The sequence below is a fragment of the Micromesistius poutassou genome (genome assembly GCF_964030765.1).
Source record: "Micromesistius poutassou genome assembly, chromosome: 22".
Taxonomy (NCBI): domain Eukaryota; kingdom Metazoa; phylum Chordata; class Actinopteri; order Gadiformes; family Gadidae; genus Micromesistius; species Micromesistius poutassou.
Genome location: NC_140292.1, coordinates 5,987,686 through 6,009,072, shown reverse-complemented (window position 1 = coordinate 6,009,072; position 21,387 = coordinate 5,987,686). Strand labels below are relative to the sequence as shown.

General features: G+C 44.7%; 1 protein-coding gene across 1 annotated transcript in view; it reads right to left on the bottom strand.

Moving 5' to 3' along the window:
• Positions 1-4,326: 4,326 nt before the first annotated feature.
• pdlim5b (PDZ and LIM domain 5b) overlaps positions 4,327-21,387 on the bottom strand; it is a 40,449-nt gene continuing 23,388 nt past the window's right edge. The window contains exons 4-13 of the mRNA XM_084486883.1: positions 18,468-18,495; positions 17,541-18,085; positions 14,041-14,198; positions 13,536-13,563; positions 9,898-10,061; positions 7,265-7,451; positions 6,712-6,892; positions 6,180-6,300; positions 5,538-5,653; positions 4,327-5,332 (exon numbers count right to left, since the gene is read on the bottom strand). Coding sequence (XP_084343009.1) covers positions 5,243-5,332; positions 5,538-5,653; positions 6,180-6,300; positions 6,712-6,892; positions 7,265-7,451; positions 9,898-10,061; positions 13,536-13,563; positions 14,041-14,198; positions 17,541-18,085; positions 18,468-18,495 — 1,618 coding nt within the window. The 3' untranslated portion in view covers positions 4,327-5,242. The remainder of the gene's footprint in view (positions 5,333-5,537; positions 5,654-6,179; positions 6,301-6,711; positions 6,893-7,264; positions 7,452-9,897; positions 10,062-13,535; positions 13,564-14,040; positions 14,199-17,540; positions 18,086-18,467; positions 18,496-21,387) is intronic.

Below are 21,387 nucleotides of genomic sequence, written 5' to 3'. Positions count from 1 at the left end.
CGGCCCGCTCTCCCTCTGAAGACGTGCGCGTGTCCCCGGTATCGGCATGGTTGGGATGGTCCCTTCTGCCGTCCAACAGCCCCGGAGGAACCCGTGACCAGAGGAATCTCGTCGGCCACAATCCGGTAAAGGTTGAGGTCAACAGTCAACAGTGTGTTCTCCCGACGTGAAGACAGAGCAGTCGTGTTGTTATTTGCACGAGAAACCACTCGATCACAATCCAATCACAAGAAAAAACGACAAGGCTACTGACTAGAATTGCACCTTGGCATACCACATTTATTTCTGGCCCTTTTATACAGTTCGCCAATGTAAATTGAGACCTGCAGAAGGTATCAATGTGATTCGTTTTTGTCCTTGTTTTGTAAGCCCCTTTGTAAACCCTGTTGTAAGATGCAGAAGCGTCCCAGGAAGTCTCTGCGACACACACGCTATACGCTTTGCTATACGTCCTTGCTAGGAAACTACATTTGCAGATTTCAAACAACCCCCCCCCTCCTCCCCCACCAGCCCTTGCCTCCGTGTCGGAGCAGAGTCAGCGTATTCATGTTATTTATGAGGTGTCTTGCAGTGGCAAGTTCATTGGCGTAATGACACAGGAATGCTAATTCCACCACTGCACGGCGATGCCGGCTCGGTGTGAAAAACAGCCGCCCGACACAGTGTGTATCAGGGGCCGCGTGTCAGGTCAACTCCGTCAGTGGGACCACTGATGGAGGCTGGAGAATGTATGCGTCTTTATACGAGCCACTAGAAGCAGTGAGCCGCCGCAGGCCCATGGCATGCATTGTGAAATGCACTTTGATATGTATGTATTGTGTACAAGCATGAATTATGAAAAATAGGCATTCTTTCAAATGTGCAAGCCGAGCATTTGTGTCTAGTGTGACTTCTGCCGCAACATAGAGACGGCAGGCAATGAAATGCAGACGCAAAGTGTATGATTCTCCGCTTCACGTAGAACATAATATTTCTCGTTATTGTTTTGTCAGCAAATAATCTGTGTAGAGCAGCCTTTTGCAGGATCCTCATGAGTGGATGCTTACTATTGTTTTGATGTACGACAATCGAATACTGATTGAATGATTTATTGATATTGGCAGATATATATGGTTGTCTAAGGTCTGTACTCTGAACTGGCCAATGACGAAATACATTGCCAAACAAACAATTAATAAATAACAACTATTTCCTTCATCATTCCGAATATACGCTTCGTGGTTTGTCAGTATGGTAATTACAATCACCCACATAGTGTAGAATACTGACCTTGAACCCAAATACATTCATACAAGTGCACATGCTCGCGCAAACACGCATACACCTTTTCGTTTTCCATCAACCCTAGTAGGTGGTCTTTTAAAGCAGAACATATTTATCTAGTGTATATTTCTCTACTACTAGTGTAGGTATGAAAGTCAGTGAAAGTCCCACCATAAGTGAAAACACCTTTCATGGATGAATGCCAATGCATGAGCGGTTGACTCACCCACTAAAGATATGCGGTGAAGATGAGAGATGTGACGCATTCTGGTACTCTGCCGATCCCAGGTTCACCAAAGACTGCGGTTGTTGTTGTTGCTGTTGTTGTTGTGTTTTCTGTTAAAGACAATTTTGCATAATAATGTACAACAACATCCATACACACATTAACACAATGAGAAAATGATTACTTCATGTATTCACGTTTACGATTACTCACAGCTACTGTCAGTCAACCATCCCCCCCGCACTGTGAGACTCTAGTCCCCCCCGCCCCCCCCATCCCGTTCTCTACCAAATAACAGGATGTCAACTTTCTCTATCCCAGAGGTCGATGACCTTTCAGGCAGAAGACCCCCGCACCATCCTGCTACAGCTTGAAGCCATTCCTGCCTTCTGCTGGCCTACTTCCCCTCTGCCCCTCGCCCCCTCACCATCCCTCACCCTGCCTCACCCCCCTCGGACCAGACAGAGAGTCAAACGGGATTGGGGGGGGGGGGGGCTCCAGAGATTAGGAGCTCATTATCATCATGGACTAGAGGCGGTCGTCAGGAAAGTGGAGGATAGCACGTAAAGTGGAACAAGATGAGCTCTAAGACCCCCACGTCTTGTCCCTTCCTTCTCCTCTTCCTTCTCCTCCTCCTCTTCCTGCAGCTGATAAAAGAGCCAGGGATCAATTTTTTTGCAAAATGCCCAACAGGCCTTTTGCATTAGGAGTTGGACTTCTCTCTCCCATGCTCTGGTTGGTTCCCGATTGAGCTCATGAATATGGATCTGAGATCTCTGCTCTGATTGGCTGAACTGACTTCCTGCCATTATAAAAATCAAGGAAACCACGGGTGAGGGGTTGCATCTTGCTAAGTTTAGTGTTTGTATGTATGTGTGTGCTGTGTATTTTTGTGTGTGTGTGCATGTGTGGCTTTCTGTGTCTGAATGTGTGTGTGTGTGTGTGTGTGTGTGTGTGTGTGTGGCTTTCTGTGTCTGAGTGTGTGTGTGTGTGTGTGTGTGTGTGTGTGTGTGTGTGTGTGTGTGTGTGTGTGTGTGTGTGTGTGTGTGTGTGTGTGTGTGTGTGTGTGTACGTGTGTGTGCTCTTCAAACAACAATTTCCAATGTTTAAACTGAGACACTATTTCATGTCCTCCCAGAGTCTTCTGGTGTGGTTTCGTTACATAAACAGCCAAATCCTGAGTGCAAGAGAAAGGTTTGGAATGGATTAAAAACATACACTACAGTATTCTTCCCAAATCATTCACAACAATGACTCCAAAAAGGATTCATTCAACCCACTCCAGGTCATTCATAGTAGAAGGAGTAAAGTTATTAAGTATTATTCACTGTATGTTATATAACAGTAACAACCACAACAACAATCACACAGGTGTTGTTTATACAGAGAAACACGTCGGCCTTCTCTCTCCTATGATAGCATCTCTCTCTCTCTCTCTCTCTCCCCCCTCTCCCCATGCCACTATAATATAAACTGGCAAGTCAATACCTGACTAAAATAGGCAAAAAATATAATTGTTTTGTCACACATCCGCACACATGGTAAGCACTTGAATGTGTCTTGTTTTTAACGCTGCATTTTTCCATGGCTTTGTTTTCTCACGCAAATGTACAGTAGACATTACAAAGCTATATATGCTTACGCATATGACTCATTATTTTTCCATTTATTTGTTATCAGACAGAGTCAAACCATTCTGATATGGAAATAGGGCTACAGAAAATATAAGATCTGCCAGAGCCAGAAAAAGGTAGATCATCTTACCTAACATTTAGCTTAATGTGAAACTATTTGAACACCATTGTTAATTTGCATTGGAATCAAACATCACTCATGTTACTCAGCCTACCTACTCTCTACAAACAGCCTACAACTAAACAAAGATACAGGCTACAGCTTGAGGATAATCGTGCCAATCAGAGATGAGCATCCACAGCCTCTCAGTAGCAGCCTCTCAGAACCTCTATCGGGGTCCCGCTGATAGCGTAGGCAGATAGCAGCTGAGCATCAAACTCATCGCAGGGGGGTTAAGTGGGTAACCTACAATAACCTACATCCGATGCCAATAACAAACCAAATATAATTACAAGCATACACAAGAAGATAATATACCCTTTGGTTTGTTCAACAATTAAGAATGATGAAAGCTTTGCGATGTACAGCAAGATCGGTGTCCGAGCAGCGCACGGCGCGATAGAGAATCCAAATCAAAACAAACATACCTTTCCGCGTCAAGGACAATTCAGTCGATCCGTAGTACGCTGTCTGTCTGTCTGTGTTGACCAGGCTGCCGGTTTTATTGCGGTTGTTGTAGCCTAACACTCACTACATCTGTACAGCGCTCTTTAAAAATACTTTCCCAAAGTAAAGAAAAGATGGGAACTAGCAGAGCGTAGGACCTGGGCTACTTTATGTTGTGCCGTGTGGATCAATGCCCTGCCCGGCTGAGTGAGGGCTCCCACCTCTGACGTGTTGGAGAAGTGCACAGGTTCTGCTCCGCGTCCGAGGAGGTGTCTGGTGGGGTTTTGGATTTCCCGAGATAACGACCACTGAATCACAGTCCAGAAGCTTTCTCAACCGTATAATGTGATCTGCTGGTCTGTTGCTCACGCAGCGTATTAAAAGGAGTGACTAGCCTATGTAGGTTTTTTATTCTATGATTTCCATCCGTTAAATGTTTTATCGATTCACACATGACTCAAGCTTGTGACGTGCGGATTATTAATTGGCATTACCATCACACGTAGTCCTAATCACATTGGAGCTTAGTCGATGCTTGTATTGGAGGTCGCCATGCAAGACACACCAGACTTCACAAGTCTGCTTAGGCAAATGAGTTGCATACATTCAGATGGGTGCATTATTGTAATGATACAACAATTCATTTTTTATTTGATGTAAGTACAGATAGAGGAGCAAGACATAGGCCTACTTAGTTTCTTCAGATTTCAACATTTGTTTTCTACACATTAAGGACAATCATGGGGCAGAAATGTTGAACATGATGCAGCAAAACGCGTTTCTGTGATGCTGTATATTTTTCCTGTATACAGATCTTTAAAAATGGTCATTCCCGATATTGCATCTTCTTCTATAGTAAATGGGCTGACAATAGTAAAATAACATTGAGAATGACAGAGACAATATTATTAACACTGACAGGTGGCCATTGAGGTTAATGGCCATGGTTAAAATATGTTGATTTATCCCATGAACCTTTTAACAAAATGATCTACGTAATAACATAAATTAAGAAAAAGATGAAAACTATTTAAACATGATTATACATGACGCATGATTGTCAATGCATGCCATGGACATTTCTTAAGAATAGCAACACATTGAAAAGTTCATATTGAACGACATAATATCAGCAACTGATTGGTCTTGTCAATGGAGTCAACTTTGATGTGCACAAAAAATTATAAACTCTGAAAACCCAAAACATGTTGTTTAGCACAAAAATAAATAGACCTGAATAAAGGCTACACATTTATGAAAAGCCCTTTAAAAACTGCACAGGGGAATCAACTTTACTTACCAAAAATAGCAAGTTGGAGCTCAAGTTACAAAATGCAGCTACAATGCTAGAAACAACAAACTACTAGACAGCAGAACCCATGACCAAACAAGTGACCCAGCCAGATAATATTAAGTTGATAAGAATGTGTCTGGACTGTGGAAAAACATCAACGCTGACCCAAACGTGGTATCGACCCCCTGGCCAGAATCTTATTGCTGCTCTCGCACAGGTTAGATTTTGACAGTGTTGGCGTGTTTTTTGCACAACGGCTTGTCCATTTTGGAGAAGAATGCCTGGCCTTCCAGACTGGTACTGCAGACCTGTGGAGCACACACACACACACACGCATGCACATGGGCCACATACACAGATATACACACAGGCACGCACACACGCACACAAGCACACACATACCCACAAACACACACAGACAGAGTTATTAAAATGTGTTGGTAGTTAATTGTACATTTTTTCGATATCATTTTAAGATTGACATAGCTCCCTCTGTGTTTCCACGGTACGTACCGTACACACAAAGCAGGTATCATGCCAAGTGAAGCCCAGGGCATCGAGGAATTTATCCCCAGCCTCAATAGGGAAGTCGCAGCCATGGCAACTGGTCCCAAACAAAGTGTAATAATCTGCAAATATATAAAAAAAACATTGTTTGGTTTAAAGTAACAGTTTACTGTGTGATTATAATCTGCCTACCATTCGGGCAAAACCACACAAAGAAAACACATGTTTGTCTTTCCGTGACACGAGACAAGTAAGCCTAAACGCAACCATGCGATAATGCAAACCTCTGATGTACTTGATGGTTGACATGAAAATAGCAGTTCTCTAAACAACCGCAGCATATTCAAAGTGTTCTGTGACTCCTCCCGAAAAAACCCAATACGTCAACGATATGGAACAAAGAAAATCTTCCCTGGCATCATTACCTTTTGAGAAATACACAATTTAACAGTTGCATGCATTTTGGGAACTGAAATGAGTGGGGCAGAAGAGCTATGGTGTGTGACTGGCTCGCAAGCCGGAAAAGGTTGGGGGTTGGAAACCCTACTGTCCAAAGTCGAGATCGACACAGCCATGAGAAGAGGCAGAAGCCTGAGTTCATTCTGAACGTTGTCTCTGACTGATGGCTCCCCCCTCTCCGTCCCGTACCTGTCTCACAGTACGGCTGTCCGTCTTCCATGTGGAAGGTGTTGCCTCGGATGGGCTGCTTGCAGGAGACGCATACGAAACAGTGCACGTGCCAGGTCTGCTTCAGGGCATTCATCACCTCCTACAACAACACAGAATAGTGGAGAGGGGTGGGGGGGATTGCTGTAAGTCTGCATATGCTTGTTAATTTAGGTGATAAAAAATAAAGCATTTTTTCTGTGTATGTATGTGTTTCTGTCTGTCTCACACCCTCTCTCTTCCACCCTCTTTTTCTCTCTCTCTCACACTCTCTCTTTCCATTTCTCTCTCCCTCTCCATTTCTCTCCCCCTCTCCCTCCCCCCTCCATCTCCCCCCTACCCTTTAATAACAGCAGTGAAATATTAAATCCATTCTATTGACTTACACAGACCACACTCATAAACCCAACTTCCTCGCCTCTTCAGACCCCGTTAAACATGTGTGCGGGGCCTTCCATACTGCCTGTGTGTGTGTGTGTGTGCCCTCCCTCCCTCCCCCTCCCCGAGCCCTCACCCCCAGGATCTTGTGCTGGCAGCTCTTGCAGGTGGGGGCCAGGTACTGCTCGTAGCAGTTCTCGCAGAACACCTGGCCGCGCTCCTCCACGAAGCCGCCGTCCACCAGGGAGCCGTGGCAGTGGGAGCAGTTGAACTCCTCGGGGTGCCAGGACATGCCCATGGCCACCAGGAAGGGGCCCCTGGTGGGCCGGTGACAAGGAAAGGACCCCCGGAAAAGTTACGTTTTTTTTTTTTTTTACGTTTTGTGTTTAAAAGCCGCAAAAGTTCATGCAAAGGGGCTTCGTTATACAGACGTGAATGAGGCATGATACCATTATACACCCGGCTTAAAAGATTGTGATTATGTTTAATGAAGTATCACGCCACTAATTAAGTCTGAGAGAAGCCCCTGCAGAGAGTTGTGTTTTAACACATTTATAGAAACATTCTAGCCTAAAATGTATATAAAATATGAAACGGATCAACAAATCCATGGATTTGACCTTGGGGTTTGAAATGAGTGACGATACGTGCGTTCCTATGGTCCTACAACATGCACCACCCGTCTCTACCTGATGACGGTGTTGCACTTGTTGCACATGGGGGTGCGGGTGCCAGCGGGGATGTGCTCCGCCCTCTGCACCAGGGAGTCCAGGTCCTGGGGGTGGGGCTGGGGGGTGGGCCGCTGCGGACCCTGGGGGGCTGTCTCCGTGACCTTGCCAAACGAAGGCGCCGGGCGGGCGAGGCCTTTTGGAAAACCTGAGGGGGGGGGGGGGGGGAGGAGGTCATGTAATATATGTGAATAATAATAATCATCATCATCTATAATTGTTATTTTTCATTTGATAAATTTGATGAGCATTGTGAGAAGTAGTAGTATTGTTACTAGTGGTAGAAGTACGAATAAACGCAATCGTAACAGAAGTAGTCGTAGTAGTTGTGTGGGACTAGCTCCTTTCACCAATCACTGTGTACAGGTGTTTCAGAACTAAGTGAACCTCATTAAGAAGCCTGATTGTAGAACTCCTTACCTTGTTTAGAAGTGTGAATTGGCAGGTGTTCTAACTAAACCTTGTTAAGAAGCCTTAATCAGCAGGTGTTCTTACTTAAGCTTGTTAATTTGCCTGAATCAGCAGGTATTCTAGAACAAACATAACCTTGTTAAGAAGCCTTAATCAGCAGGTTTTCTAGAACAAACTTAACCTTGTTAAGAAGCCTAAATCAGCAGGTGTTCTAGAACAAACATAACCTTGTTAAGAAGCCTTAATCAGCAGGTGTTCTAGAACAAACTCAACCCGTTAAGAAGCCTTAATCAGCAGGTGTTCTAGAACAAACATAACCTCGTTAAGAAGCCTTAATCAGCAGGTGTTCTAGAACAAACATAACCTCGTTAAGAAGCCTGGATCATCTGGTCCGTCCGCACCACACTGTTCACAAAACAGATTATGCTCTATTTTTCTTCACCGGGGAAACATTCCCAAATTCCCAAAAGCTGGTGGAGGAGACACCTGGGAAAATACACCCACAACCCCCGTCCCCTGCTCGCCTCCCCCGCTCGCTCCTCTCAAAACACTCGCTATCTCATCCTGAAGACGCTGTGAGGCGGGGCAGGCCTCCACTAAAGGGAGTAGTTGTTGTTGTTGAATCCATTGAGAGACAGAGACGCTATTGAGAGACAGCCAGGTGAAGCATATCAAAGCTGGAGTGAGGTGGAGCGGGGGGTGGGGAGGCTTCTCTTGGTGTGTGCTCGCGATGGACGCCAAACACACAGAGTAAACATGACCGGAGACTCACACTGGGGTGGGATAGACAGGGAGAGAGAGGGATGGACTGGGAGAGTGATATATCATGTGGAATAGTGTAAGTGTGTAAGTGCGGATGAGATGAGAGAAAGTAGCAGGAGAAAGTTAGTCTTTGTTAGTCTTGTCAGTCTTTCCATCTGAATGAAATAGTGATAGAGTATACCGGATGTGCATTGGTGAGTCTATACCCCTCTGTGTATCTGTATAGAGTAGAGGGAGAGGCACTATGGCACCCAACCCACCGCTATCTGTGTCAGAGAGGATTTAACCTAGTAAATGGGGAATGGACTGCATTTATACAGAGCTTTGTCAACCAGTGGCAACACTATGCAGAAAGTTGAAATCTAGAAATCTAGCTTTCTCAGACATGAAGACAGGGTTGACCTTATATGACTCCAAATATAATTGATACCATGAACACACATAAAGAGTGTTTTTTAAGCCAGGGAAATCATTTGGAGAAAAAACTCATTATTAGGAACTTATTGATCATACATTATGTATGATCTACTTGCTACTCTATTTTAAAATCAAATTGACTAGGGTATGAAAAAAAAATCCACAATCTGATCTGATTATCCCTTATTGTATTACAGACATCGTCATCTCAAATGGTTTAGACGTTATAGTCTTCAATAAAGAAAAAGATACAAAGCTATTCTTCAAGGTTTTAAGAAGAGTTACGCTGCCACCTAGTGGTTCAAATAAGCAACTACATACAAATCCTCAAAACGGACTGATGGTAAAAAAGGACACGTGCATGGTTATTGTAACTAGCTCAGATACCATTGCAGTAGCATTATGATGCAGAAAAATATGGTACGATTTTCACCTTTCAATGTAAAACCAAAAATATATTTATACGTTATCTATGTCCATGTCATTTAGAGGATGTCAGGCTTATATTCCAGAGCATCGCTTGGAACCCTCATGTATCTGAGTAGAGCGCAGCTGGGTCTTATTGGTTGGTTCTGACATCAGGCCAGTGGGGAGGTACCTGTGCTCTTGTTTGTTACCCCAGTTTTAAGTTAACATTTTTGTTTGCCTTTAGTGAATTTGGCTGTGTCTAAATCGCGGCTTCCTAAAGACTTCCTAAAGAGTTGGCAAAAATAGGCAACAGGTCATCTTTTAAACACATACATGAAAGGCAAGGCATAATTACAATATACTAATAATTATAATTGTTAATCGTCTAACAGCCAAGTTTACTTGACCTTTAACGTCATGTTCCTCTCATGTCGTCATCTCATTTCGTGACACACTTTCACAAAGTAGGAACCTAACAAGGAAGCCTCCTAAACGGCCATCGGTTATAGGGAAGCTCTATAGAGGGAAGCCTCCTCAGAACGGAGACCCAGCCTTTCCTCCGATGCCCGGGGAGTTGAGGGGTTGAGTGACCGTACCTGCCGCAGAGCCAGGCTGGCCGCCGGGCTTCCCTTGGGGAGGGGGCCCGTTGAACCTGGGCGGAGGCACCCCCGTCCCGTTCCTGGGGGAGCCGGCCGTCTTGGAGAAGGTCTTGGTGGCCGAAGAGGTGTAGGCTCTGGGCGCGGCGTCTTCGATGACCTCTCTACACACACACACACACACACACACACACACACACACACAACACACACACACACACACACACACACACACACACACACACACACACACACACTTTCATATAGTAGGCCTTCAGCAGTGGCTGATCAGTCAGCCAATCAGAAATTCACACAAGAGGTGTGCTTGTGAAAACCATTCGAGACAAGCTCTGTTGTGGATAGCCCTCCGGTCACCATGGTTACCCCTCTGAGAAGAGATCTCTATTAGATCTCTATAGATCTCTACAGATCTCAGCTCAGAGAAATTTGTGCACAGATGTGCTCGACAGTGTTCAGAGTAATTTGATTGGACAAAGGGCATTCCATGAGTGCTGCTATAGAATATAACAGCACTGGTGTGAATGTGTCACTGGTGTGCACTGTAGGTGTTTCTCATAACCGTCTAGTACGTTTTGTAAGCGACGGTGGCATCACACATGCCACCAAAGCGACCGTCAACAGACTCAGATACATACAAATAAATGTACATGATACAAAGTAGCCGGCGTTAAACTGTAGACCACACACACACACACCGTAGCGAGCTAGCGTGCAGGGACATGTTTATGTGTTGCTTGGCAACAATCCAGTCCCAGTCCCAGTGGCGGAACTGTGTGTGTTGGCGGAGCCGGATAACTGATTAAACACACAAATTACAATCTGTTGTCGCTTATTAGTGTCAACGGTTGTCTTAAAGCAATATCACACGCGAAGTGTTGCTATGCTGCTAATCTGCCTGGGCGCGGTGATCTGCGGCCCTCTGGCCTACAGCCTCGTAGGCTTCGTAACAGTCGTGCTATATTCGTTACAACAGCACTCCCTCTCCTGTGATGCTGCTCCAATAACCTGCCCTAGTTGAGACGTTTTCTCAAAGTCTGAAATTGCAAGTGACCTTTTTCATGTGTTTGCCAACTCAGTTTGTCATTTGAGTTGTATGGCAGATTGTATCATGTGTGACAACAATATTTGACAAATGTCCAATAAAAGTAAAGGACAGCTGGTTGGACCAATCCCATCTCAAGAGGGCTGGTGTCACCCCATTGGCTAGGCCTTTGAGTAAGGCCATGGCAAAACATTGTTTTTCCTCATTTAGACACAGAGCCTTCCACGATAATGGACTGACTGCGGGCTTGGCGATGATAGGCGATATCCATTACATTTAATTAGCAGGAAGCTCAGTAACACACTGAAGTAATCAGGCCAATCACGGTCTGCTTTGATTGAATCAGAAACGGTTTGTGATGAAAACCACAGTCAGATGAATCCAATTAGCGCATCCACGGCTGGCTACTCTCTAGGGAGCCGTCCACCAAGGAAGATAACGATAGCACTAGGGAACAAAATACCCAACCGTCAAATGTAGCAGAGGCTTCCTTTTTAAATAAAGGTAAAATAAGATACAGCAACATGAGACTGTGTACTTACTGATGAATCATTTAGGCACATTTAGAAAACAAGTTTCCCAAAATTTGACTTGTTTCAAAATTTGATTTGGCCCAATGCTGAAATGTGGGCCCACAATGGGCTGTTGCGTGTGAAATCACTCCATTCAACAGATGTGGGACATTACAGTGATATAACACTAGCTTTTTGGGGTTTTCGTTTCCTAATGCCCATTTGCTAGACCCCGTTACTGTCAGGGGCTTGGGCTGAGCCCTGCCGCTTACATTACCAGAAATCTAATCAAGGCCTATAAGAGAAACACCATTTTGGATCCTAGTAGATAAATCCAAAACAGTTTCCCTGCCCGACTTACTTACCTTGAAAATAAAGAGCAATTTGATCTGATCTAAAAACCCAATATCCAGCAATATGTTCACTATCCTAGTGGAGGGATAATAGTATATATATATTCTTATTCGTATTCTAACATTACTGCAATCTATCTGCTCCAGCACAAGTGAACGCTACTGAGCCAAAGGCAGTCTGCCTGCAATAAATTCCCATTAAGTGGAAATTGATTTTTTTTTAAATATCCAATGTTTTATGACTAGATTTTTAACACGATTGTAAAAATGTCTACATCAAGGTGGCTTGAGTGAGATAAAGTTATCTTTAAGGAACGTAAACCACTCATAAAATCCCATTGCAAAACCCACTCAAAAAGCCATATCGTTTAAATGGCATATCTCCCAGAAATGAAAAGACAGAAAGAACGATAGGAAAAAAGTGAAAAGAGAAGAAATAAGAAAACGTTTTAGACCAGCTGCTGGAAGGGGTTTTTATTGAGGTATGATAACAGAACGGTTAAAATATTCAATGGTTAGTGCAGAGAATAGAAGAGAAGCAAACTTAAAACAGCTAGGTACAGAGTATTTAAGGTGGAAAGACAATACATATAGTACATAGAAAGAAAAGAGTAGTGTAAAGTGTAAAGTGGGATATATATACCACTGTATATATATTTAGTTTATCACGCAGAAATATCTGGCTTTGGTTTGTGTACTTGTTTTTTAATGCCATATTATCTACTACAGGTTTCTATGTGTATAATCAATAATTTTAAAACATCACACTTAGTAATACATGGCTGAAAATAAATAAGTGGAACTTGAAATATGAAACTGCAACATATTCTATTACACATTTAGCACCCGAGCTGAAACCCCATGGTGCCAGTCTCTTAGCTTGTTGTACTTGTGACCTATGACCTCCGCATCCAGCTTGGAAAGCCTGATTCGCCCGGCAACAAGTGATTAATGAAGGGGAAAGGAAAATAATTCAAAGGTTGGTAAATAACAAAGACGTGAAAAGAGAAAAGCAGAGGTTAACAGCAACAGAAACACCAGGAAAGTCCCAACAAAGCTACATTTGAAGGCTTAAATATGGACCGGATGATAAAATCACATTTATATGATAATGACTATAATATGCTACTGAGCGGTTTTTCCTTATGGTGAAGGAAATAAATCTAAATCTAGTGTAATTGGTCTAATCGGCATCACTACTAAAATACCCTCAATCCTAGACTTTGATTGGTCCTCGTATGAAGGGAATACTGTTATTATGAATTAGGCTGACTCATTACAGAGAAGTGTGTGTGCGTGTGTGTGTGTGTGTGTGTGTGTGTGTGTGTGTGTGTGTGTGTGTGTGTGTGTGTGTGTATGTGTGTGTGTGTGTGCGTGTCTGTGGGTAGGTGTGTGCGTGTGTGCGTGTCTGTGGGTAGGTGTGTGTGTGTGCGTGCGTGCGTGCGTGCGTGTGTGTGTGTGTGGTTACAGCTGGCTTCTAACTGCTACCATTCAGATGTGAGCCACTTAGAGTTTTCAAATGAGACTTCCTCTGAACATGACTTCCTCTAGATTAAACCATCATACTCTCCAGGATATATAGTGTTGTACTCAAACCGTACAGACCAAATTCTATGAACAAACCTATGCAGTAAACCGAGGTCGTAAAGCAATTACTGTATATACTGTACATTTAATCTGAAACTCACCAACATTTTACTGATTACTTACTTTTTTCCACTGTTTTGTGGGGCTTCATCTGCAGGAAGAAGAAACAAGGAACAACATTCAGATATAAAGCAACGAAATTATAAACTTTACATCACATACAGTACATTGACATTAACATCAATAGTCAGTAAAGCATAGGGTAGGACATTTGTTTTAGAAGCATTTTCTGTCCTATTTCTTGAAATTCTCTCTGCATCCCGACAGCAATCAATAATAAAATGTTCTCTAGACAATGGTTGGTTAAATAAAAAATAAATAAACCGACCTCAAATAAACTGATCCCTAAAATGTAAATTGCTGTGACGCCTATGCTACAAATCCAAACTACAACGATAAAAATAAGATGTTGAAAGATGAAACTAATATCGAAAAATAAAAATATCAGTAGAAAAACACAAATGCATCCAGAACCAATACATACAGATGTTAAACCATGAGTCTCCTGTCTCCATGCATATGCATATGATATATACGAGATATACACATGGCGTATACCAGTACCCACCGTTCTCAGTCCCGGTCAGCTGGGCCAGCATGCGGAAAGACCTGGACTGGGACGTCCCAGACCTGGGGTGCCAGTCCTCGGTGTCCTCGATCAGACGCTTCTTGCTGGCGTCGCTCAGGGCCAGGCCGTGGGTCGGCTCGGGCTGGACCTCAGCTCTCCTGCACGGCCACACACAGGATAATGAGAAAGAGACGCTGCTAGGCTGTACGGATGCTGGAGCGCTCTCTCTCTCTGTGGTGAACATATTCTACTGGGACGCCACACTGAAATGGTAAAACAAGACAAAGTGTGTCTTTTTTTTATTGTACTTGACACAAATGACACAAAAGGCAGCCAGTGAGTCGGTGAGTCAAATAAAAACACACGCAAACGGCAAATAAAGTGCTCTTTGTTCAACGAGGAAGTGAAAAAGTTAAATCATTTTAGGTAGAGGGATTTGGATTCAGTTTTCTGCGGAACATAGTTTTGGGGTTTTACCTCCTGGGAGTAGTCGGTGGTGGGTTTCTACAGAGGGACGTTCACAGCACAGAATGGAAAGCAGTTAAAAGGTGGCGTAGGAACCGAAACCCCAAATTAGACCCCAAAAAGTGGGGTTTCGTTGAGGTCGCTGTAAAGGTCACACTGATGGAAGGTATGGCAACAACTGTAAGCTATACTTAGTTAGCCTCGCTATTAGGGGGAAGAAAAACACCGGAGGACTAGCCGGCTACAGTATCAGAGACAGAGAGTGAAACTGCTTCAAACTGCATTTTCATTTCCTGTTTGGCTGTGGTAAAGTAACCTGATTCATTTCCTTAAAAAGGGAATAAATGACAATGAAAAGTTATCGTGGTGGAGAGGGGAATAAGTGATGCGTTAAGATCTTTTTGAAAACAACATATCTTAGATTTGGCCACAAGGTGGAGGTAAAGAGCTAGAGAGAGCTCCGTAATGTTCAGGGTTATGGTTAGGGATAGGATTAGGGTTATCATCAATAATACCACATTTACAAAATAAATTGCCTTTTCTTTATATTGATTAGTCATTTTGAAACACACACCTCAATACTGTTGTTAAGTTCATTCCATTCAATTAATTATCCAATTTCCGAGCCGCTCGTTTTACAGCCTCTACATGTGTTTGAGTGTGAGAAAACGCTTGAAGCATTGAGGGGTGATCCCATTCCCACGCCACCTTGCTAAGACAAAGTGAAGACAAAGTGGATCATTCGTGTGGACTTATAGGGGCTTAGCGTCAGCCGCAGCACCACACTGAGAAGATAGATGGAGATCTGCCAGGGACTTTTCCCAGCTCAGCCAACTGCGCCTGAGGAGCTTACAGCCCTATTATAGGTGACTGTATCCTACTCAGCACTGACTTACTACTACGGGGGGTCGTTTCTGATGACAACACGAGCGATTTTAGCGTGAGCTAAGCACAACTGGAGCGAAAACTCTAATTATTTAGAGGACTTCAAAGTGTGCCTCTAAAACAAGCATACAACTCGACGGTTATGAGTGGGCAATTTGTGAGTGAGTGTAAAAAAAAAACCATGCCACGCAACGATTCACCAGTGGGCAGATGTCAATCACAAAATACTAACTTGGCCGCCGTGTTCACTTCCCCCTGGAGAGAGAGAAAAGGTACATGGAAAAAAAGGTTCATGTGAGAGAGAGAGAGAGAGAGAGAGAGAGAGAGAGAGAGAGAGAGACCGGGCAGAACAGGGTTTAAAGCATAATAATGATTTCATTAAAACGGTGGTAAAACATAACGATTCTAAAAATCGTTCCTTTAATCCGAAAATAGCCCTTCTGAGAGCATGCGCTGATACGAACCAGAAGTGCCTTCAACACAGAAAACGCACACAAACACACCAAACCGTGCAGCAAAACGTGTTCTCGCCCTCCCTTTGGTGACGCTGTGCGGGCCCCCCCCCCCCCCCCACAGGAGTGCAACTCACGATGCACACCACGCCATTCTTCATGACACTGCACCTCTCCACACCCCACGCGGGCTCTCTTTAACGACACCACCCCCAGCATCATCATTTTCGTCAGCAGCCTCACCACGCCCGCTTTTCAGCAAACTCGTTTGAACCCTGATGATGGTGGCGGGTGATAACGGTAAGTGATAACGGTAAGTGTTTACAGACGGGGGGGAGGGAGAGCGCCCGTGTACCTACCGTTCCCCTCTCTGTCCGTCTCGTCGGCCCCGTGGGACATGAAGGATTATCTCCCTTTGTAATCAGGGAATGCCTTCTTTTGTTGTTTACAAAGTGTCAGAGCACTCGACAAATATGGAGACGCGTGCGGCGGGTTTTTGTCAAGTGTTTGTCGGACATTTGTTAAATTACACTGGAGGCTCCCCTTCTTTTTTCTTCCAGGTGATTTCTAAAGTGGGCAGCGCTTAAGAACAACGGCATCTTTGTCATTATTAAAGCAGTAGGGAATAGTGAATTCATACTGAGTTCAGGGTTTATAAACCATTGTCCCTAAATTAATTTTAATAATAAATAAGATATTGAGAAAATGGCTTGTTGATGATTTACAAAATACGTCTTTAATAATGTTTCATAAACAGTATAATGCTTCAAGTAATGTAATTTCAGGTTGCTATAAAGCATTAGTTAAGTATTTTCTGGAAGTTCATTTAAGGTGAGGTTTATATATGCCTAACTCCTTAAAACTACGTATTACTTGGTACTGCTGCAATGGTACTTGAGCCTTGATATTGTATTTATAAAGACTTGAGTGAGTTTGCACAAAATACTTTAATTTGTTTTTAAACAAAGCAGCCTTAACAGATATTGTTTGTGAATGATTAACTTATTAACTAATTAATTAAACTATATCTAATTATCTTATAAATCATTTATAACTGCTTACGAAAAATGATTTACCACTGCCTAATCAATGCTTCAAAGGTGCATTTGTCCTAACACACTTGCCAAAAAATCAACCAACCAGCCAATCCAGAAGTCAAACCGTAGCAGAACAAACCCTATGTCCCAGCCAGCCACTCTAAATTTAGCCTTGTTCCCGTTTCCCCCTAAAGCCTACCAGCGCCCAGCGGTTAATTAGAAACAGGTGACAGGCCACTGGTGCCTTACAGGCAGACACACAGAATACCCTGGTTTGGCATGGCCTTCCACAACTGTACTGGTCCCACATGGCGCGAGCGGTAGCAACAGCTAGCCGCCCGCCCCGCTGTTTTTACATGCCGCTCGCCCATAGCACGGCTGGCGGAAAAAAGAAAAGAAAGGGGGAATGTCTCTTCTACCCTGTAATTTATCAGCGTGTAATGCGATGGTTTATGGGATGTGTCCTCTGTTAGTTTTTCGAGTGACAGGGGATGTGTTGGGGGTTTTGTCGGTTTTTGAGAGCTGGAGGCACAGAGGGGATGGAAGGGAAGGGAAGTGAGGCGAGGCGAGGGGGTGGGGGTGGGTGGGGGGTGGGGTGAGGGTTTTGGGGTTGGGGGGTGGGGGGGGGGGGTTGTTATGCCACAGCAGGAGGAGCACTTACCCGTTGGACTGCTGCTCCGGCAGGCCGCGCCTCTGCCCCATCACCACCTCGCTGGCGTTGACGTTGGAGTAGAGGTTGATGGGCGTGTTGTAGACGGAGGGCTGCGGCACGTCGGGGTGGGTGGCCGGGGCGGGGCCGGGGGCCGGCGCGCGCGCCGGGAACGAGGTGTGGGGCGACCGAGAGGAGGGGGGTGGGGCAAACGCGGAGGGGGAGGAGCCTCCGGAGCCGGGCCTGGCGGTGGCGGCGGCGGGGGGAGGGGCGAGGCCGGAGGACCTCAGGGGGAACGGGGGCTGCGGCGACAGCGAGGGTCCCGCCGGCGTGAAGGCGGAGGAGGCGGAGGGGATGGAGGCCACCACCGGGGGGGGTGTGCCGCCGCCACTGCCGCCGCCGCCACTGCCGCCGCCGCCGGCCGCGCTGCTGCTGCCAAAGGGGCGGGCCGTCTTGTTGTAGGCGGCGTTGGCGGGCTGGGGGGACGGCCGGGCGATGGGGGCGGAGGAGGCGGGATGGGGGATGGGAACGGGCTTAATGATTTCCTGAGTCTCGCCCTGGATCGGAAAAGGGAAAACAATGGACGGACACAACAACAACATGCAGTCGGGGTGAAAAAACAAACGCAGGCAGGCGGTGTGAACGCATCACAGGCGTGGTGAGCTGGGATCGGGCGCTCACACGCTAGCGGTGTTTTGTTTTTTGTTTTTGACACCATGCTGTGGTATGAGCCTGAAGGACTAGGCGGCGATGGTGAGATGAGACATGGCACACACAGTGGAAAGTCAAACTGTGAGCTGACATCCTCTCAGAAGGGCACAGGGACGCATCGCTCCCGATGAAGTACAATGTATACCGTTTCAAAACAATGTCGTTTATCAAGCGGTATTCCCGGCCGTTATTTGAAACGGGAATACCAAACAGAGAAGAGGTTCCTACCTTTGGCGCGCTGGGAGCACTCGACGGCCTGTGAACCAAAACAGAAGTGCAGTTAAGTTACCACCCGACATGTTTCCAAAATATTTCACATATTGGGATTTGGCTCCGCTTAACAACGAGCCCATTGTCCTACGGGGACAATATGGAAGAGTTTTATTCAACCGTGCGGCCTTTATAGGAAAAACCGGCATGCTTTGAACGATTGCCTATACTTCACATTGAAGCTAGCATTCGACTTCCTGGATTATCTTCAGGGAGATCCCGAACATAAAGAAAGAGAAGAGACGGCAATACAAAGGAACTTAGGCAGCCGACCGGCCTACTGAAAGGAGCTCGGTCTCCAATAGAGCATCTCTCTCTCTCTCTCCCTCCCTCTCCCTCTATCTCTCTCCAGCCAGCCATGGAGGTGACGGTGAAACAAGAAACATTATGCTCCCTCCATTACCCTGCTGATGTTCCTGCGTCAGCTCTCCCTGAGCCTTGATTATCCTCTCTCTCTCTCTCTCTCTCTCTCTCTCTCTCTCTCTCTCTCTCTCTCTCTCTCTCTCTGGATGATGGCTTTCGCAAAAAGCCAGTGTTCATCTGCCGATCCACAGATGGTGTTGTAATGTTGATGTTGGACGCAAAAAGAAAGAGACCATGATCATCTTGGATATGAAACCAGATAGCGAGATAGGAAATGCCATCTGCTGGCCTGCCAGGGCTTGTTCCATCGTCTGGCTTGCCAGGGATTGTTTATAGAACAAAAAATATATGAAAAAGTCCTATGGAAATCCTAGATTGTATTCTGGGAATACAATACGCAACTTTGTAAGCGTTAAAAGCCGCTCCTCGTGATGCTCTGGGAAAATGTGCAGCAAAAAAATTGCATTAAATCTTGATTATAATCTGCATATGAATTATGTTTCACAAACAGAACAAGCTTTCTTTGCAGGAAGTTGTGTAACTGCCATCCAAAGGCCTCATTCCTCCTCCGGAGCTGTGACACGATATATAATTCCAACCACTTGGCCAAACTATAGCTGATAACCACCCCTTTATCTTGGTACCGCTTCAGCCTCAAAGTACTATGATTACCAGAGAACACCGTGTTTCTGAGCTAATGCTTCACCCATGTAAACATTTTCAACGTGAAACGTTAACTCTTAGCATTCAGTCTCATCTCCGGGTCATTGAGTTTGTTTCGTTTTACCCTCTTTTTTTTTTTAGCACTGGTGGCTTTTTTACATTTACAAATCCTACCTTCCAGCGAACATAGCATTCGAGGAGTTGAAACTGTCAACCAGACACTTTAAATACGTCCCTACCACTCAAGCCATCTTTCAACGCTGTCCTAATAACCCGTCTCACACTGCATTTCAACCGATACCCTCGCTTTCAACACGTTTATACTGTTACGACGGTTCTGAAAGCGCCTGTACAGTCGTACCTCTTGAATAAATTACAGGAGCAGTGCTGGCAATCACTGGTTGTAACAGTTAAAAAAACATGTGGGAGCTCTCTGCCAAAAAGACTTGTGAGGTATTGTAAAAAAAAAAGAAGCTGACAGAGCGCTTCTTGAAGTTATCCCCCAAAGAGCTGACCTTGAATCCAAGGCCTTGAAAAACAATGCTCCTGCTCTGACTGTCAAACATCATGATGGATGAGATCAACGCAAACTAGACTGCGTACGCCACACTCAATAAAACACTCACTTTCATATCAGCTATTTTATTATGACATTTCAAAAACACACTTTTATTCACAATTATATAAATAAATAAACGTTTTGAAAGCTTTCATAACTTTTGTAAATTGTTCTTGGATTGAATGTTAACGTTTAAGATACCTTTGTGTTTTTCCAAGTCAATATTGTTCTATATTTTGACATACATTTTAAAGATTAATGATGATAGCCACAGTGGACACAGTGGTATAAATATATTAAAAAAACGTCTCCACTGCTGGCATGCATGTGTAGGCGTGTCGGCATTTTTCACATTAAAAACGTTATGCAATGTCTTGACAATGATTGATGCAGCTGCTTGCAACTGTTCCATCCCATAATAGTCGTATAATGTTATCTGAATGTTAAGCTCCTTGTATGCACTTCTGGATGGAGTCCAGCTCCAAAGCCCATGATGTCCATTTCTATTTCAGAGACGTTGTGGAACATTTATCCAATGTTCCTAGAGTAAATAAATTTTCCATCCTAGCATTCCTCTTTTGGCACAAACAGCAAGTTTGTGTTGTTCTGTTTGAGGGAAAACGCAAGAGTGCTTTTAAAAGTCAAAACTTTTCAGCGATTTTTTGTTCATGGAAATACGATATCGAAAAATGCAGAATCACTTTTAATGTGAACCTTCTTTTCGGAAATATTTTAGACTTAGATACACTGCTGTTCCTCTTTCTTCGCCTCTTCCTATTCTCAGATCCATCTCTTGTACAGAAAACAAACCGTTGTTCCCCCTATAGAGCATATAAGGCCGGCAGCTTAGCTTTAATACTGCGCCATTCATACAGCACCAGCGTTTCCGGCTGCAGACACAGGCCCAAAACGAACAACTGGGTCCGGTCCAGCCCTGGAACTTGTCCACACAAAGAAGAGTTTTATCCCTCCTAAAGACAACACTGTGAGTCAGCGAGGTCGCTCCTGGGGCAGAGGCCATGCTCAGACAGTCCTCTCTCTGTCTCTCTCTCTTCCTCTCCCTCTCTCTCCCTCCCTCTCTACAATATTAGGAAGAGCGTGATGCTAATGGACACACTTTCCCTTGTTGGTGTCGGGGCAAGTTTAGAAATGACAAATAGCCCGGGCCCTACCCCGTTTTAGGTGTTGAGCCAGAAAGCCGACGTCATCTGTGCCCACGCATCTCTTGCAAATTCCACATTGCGACGCGTTATGTTTTTTGAACGGAGCTATGCTTTCGGGAAACAGTGATGT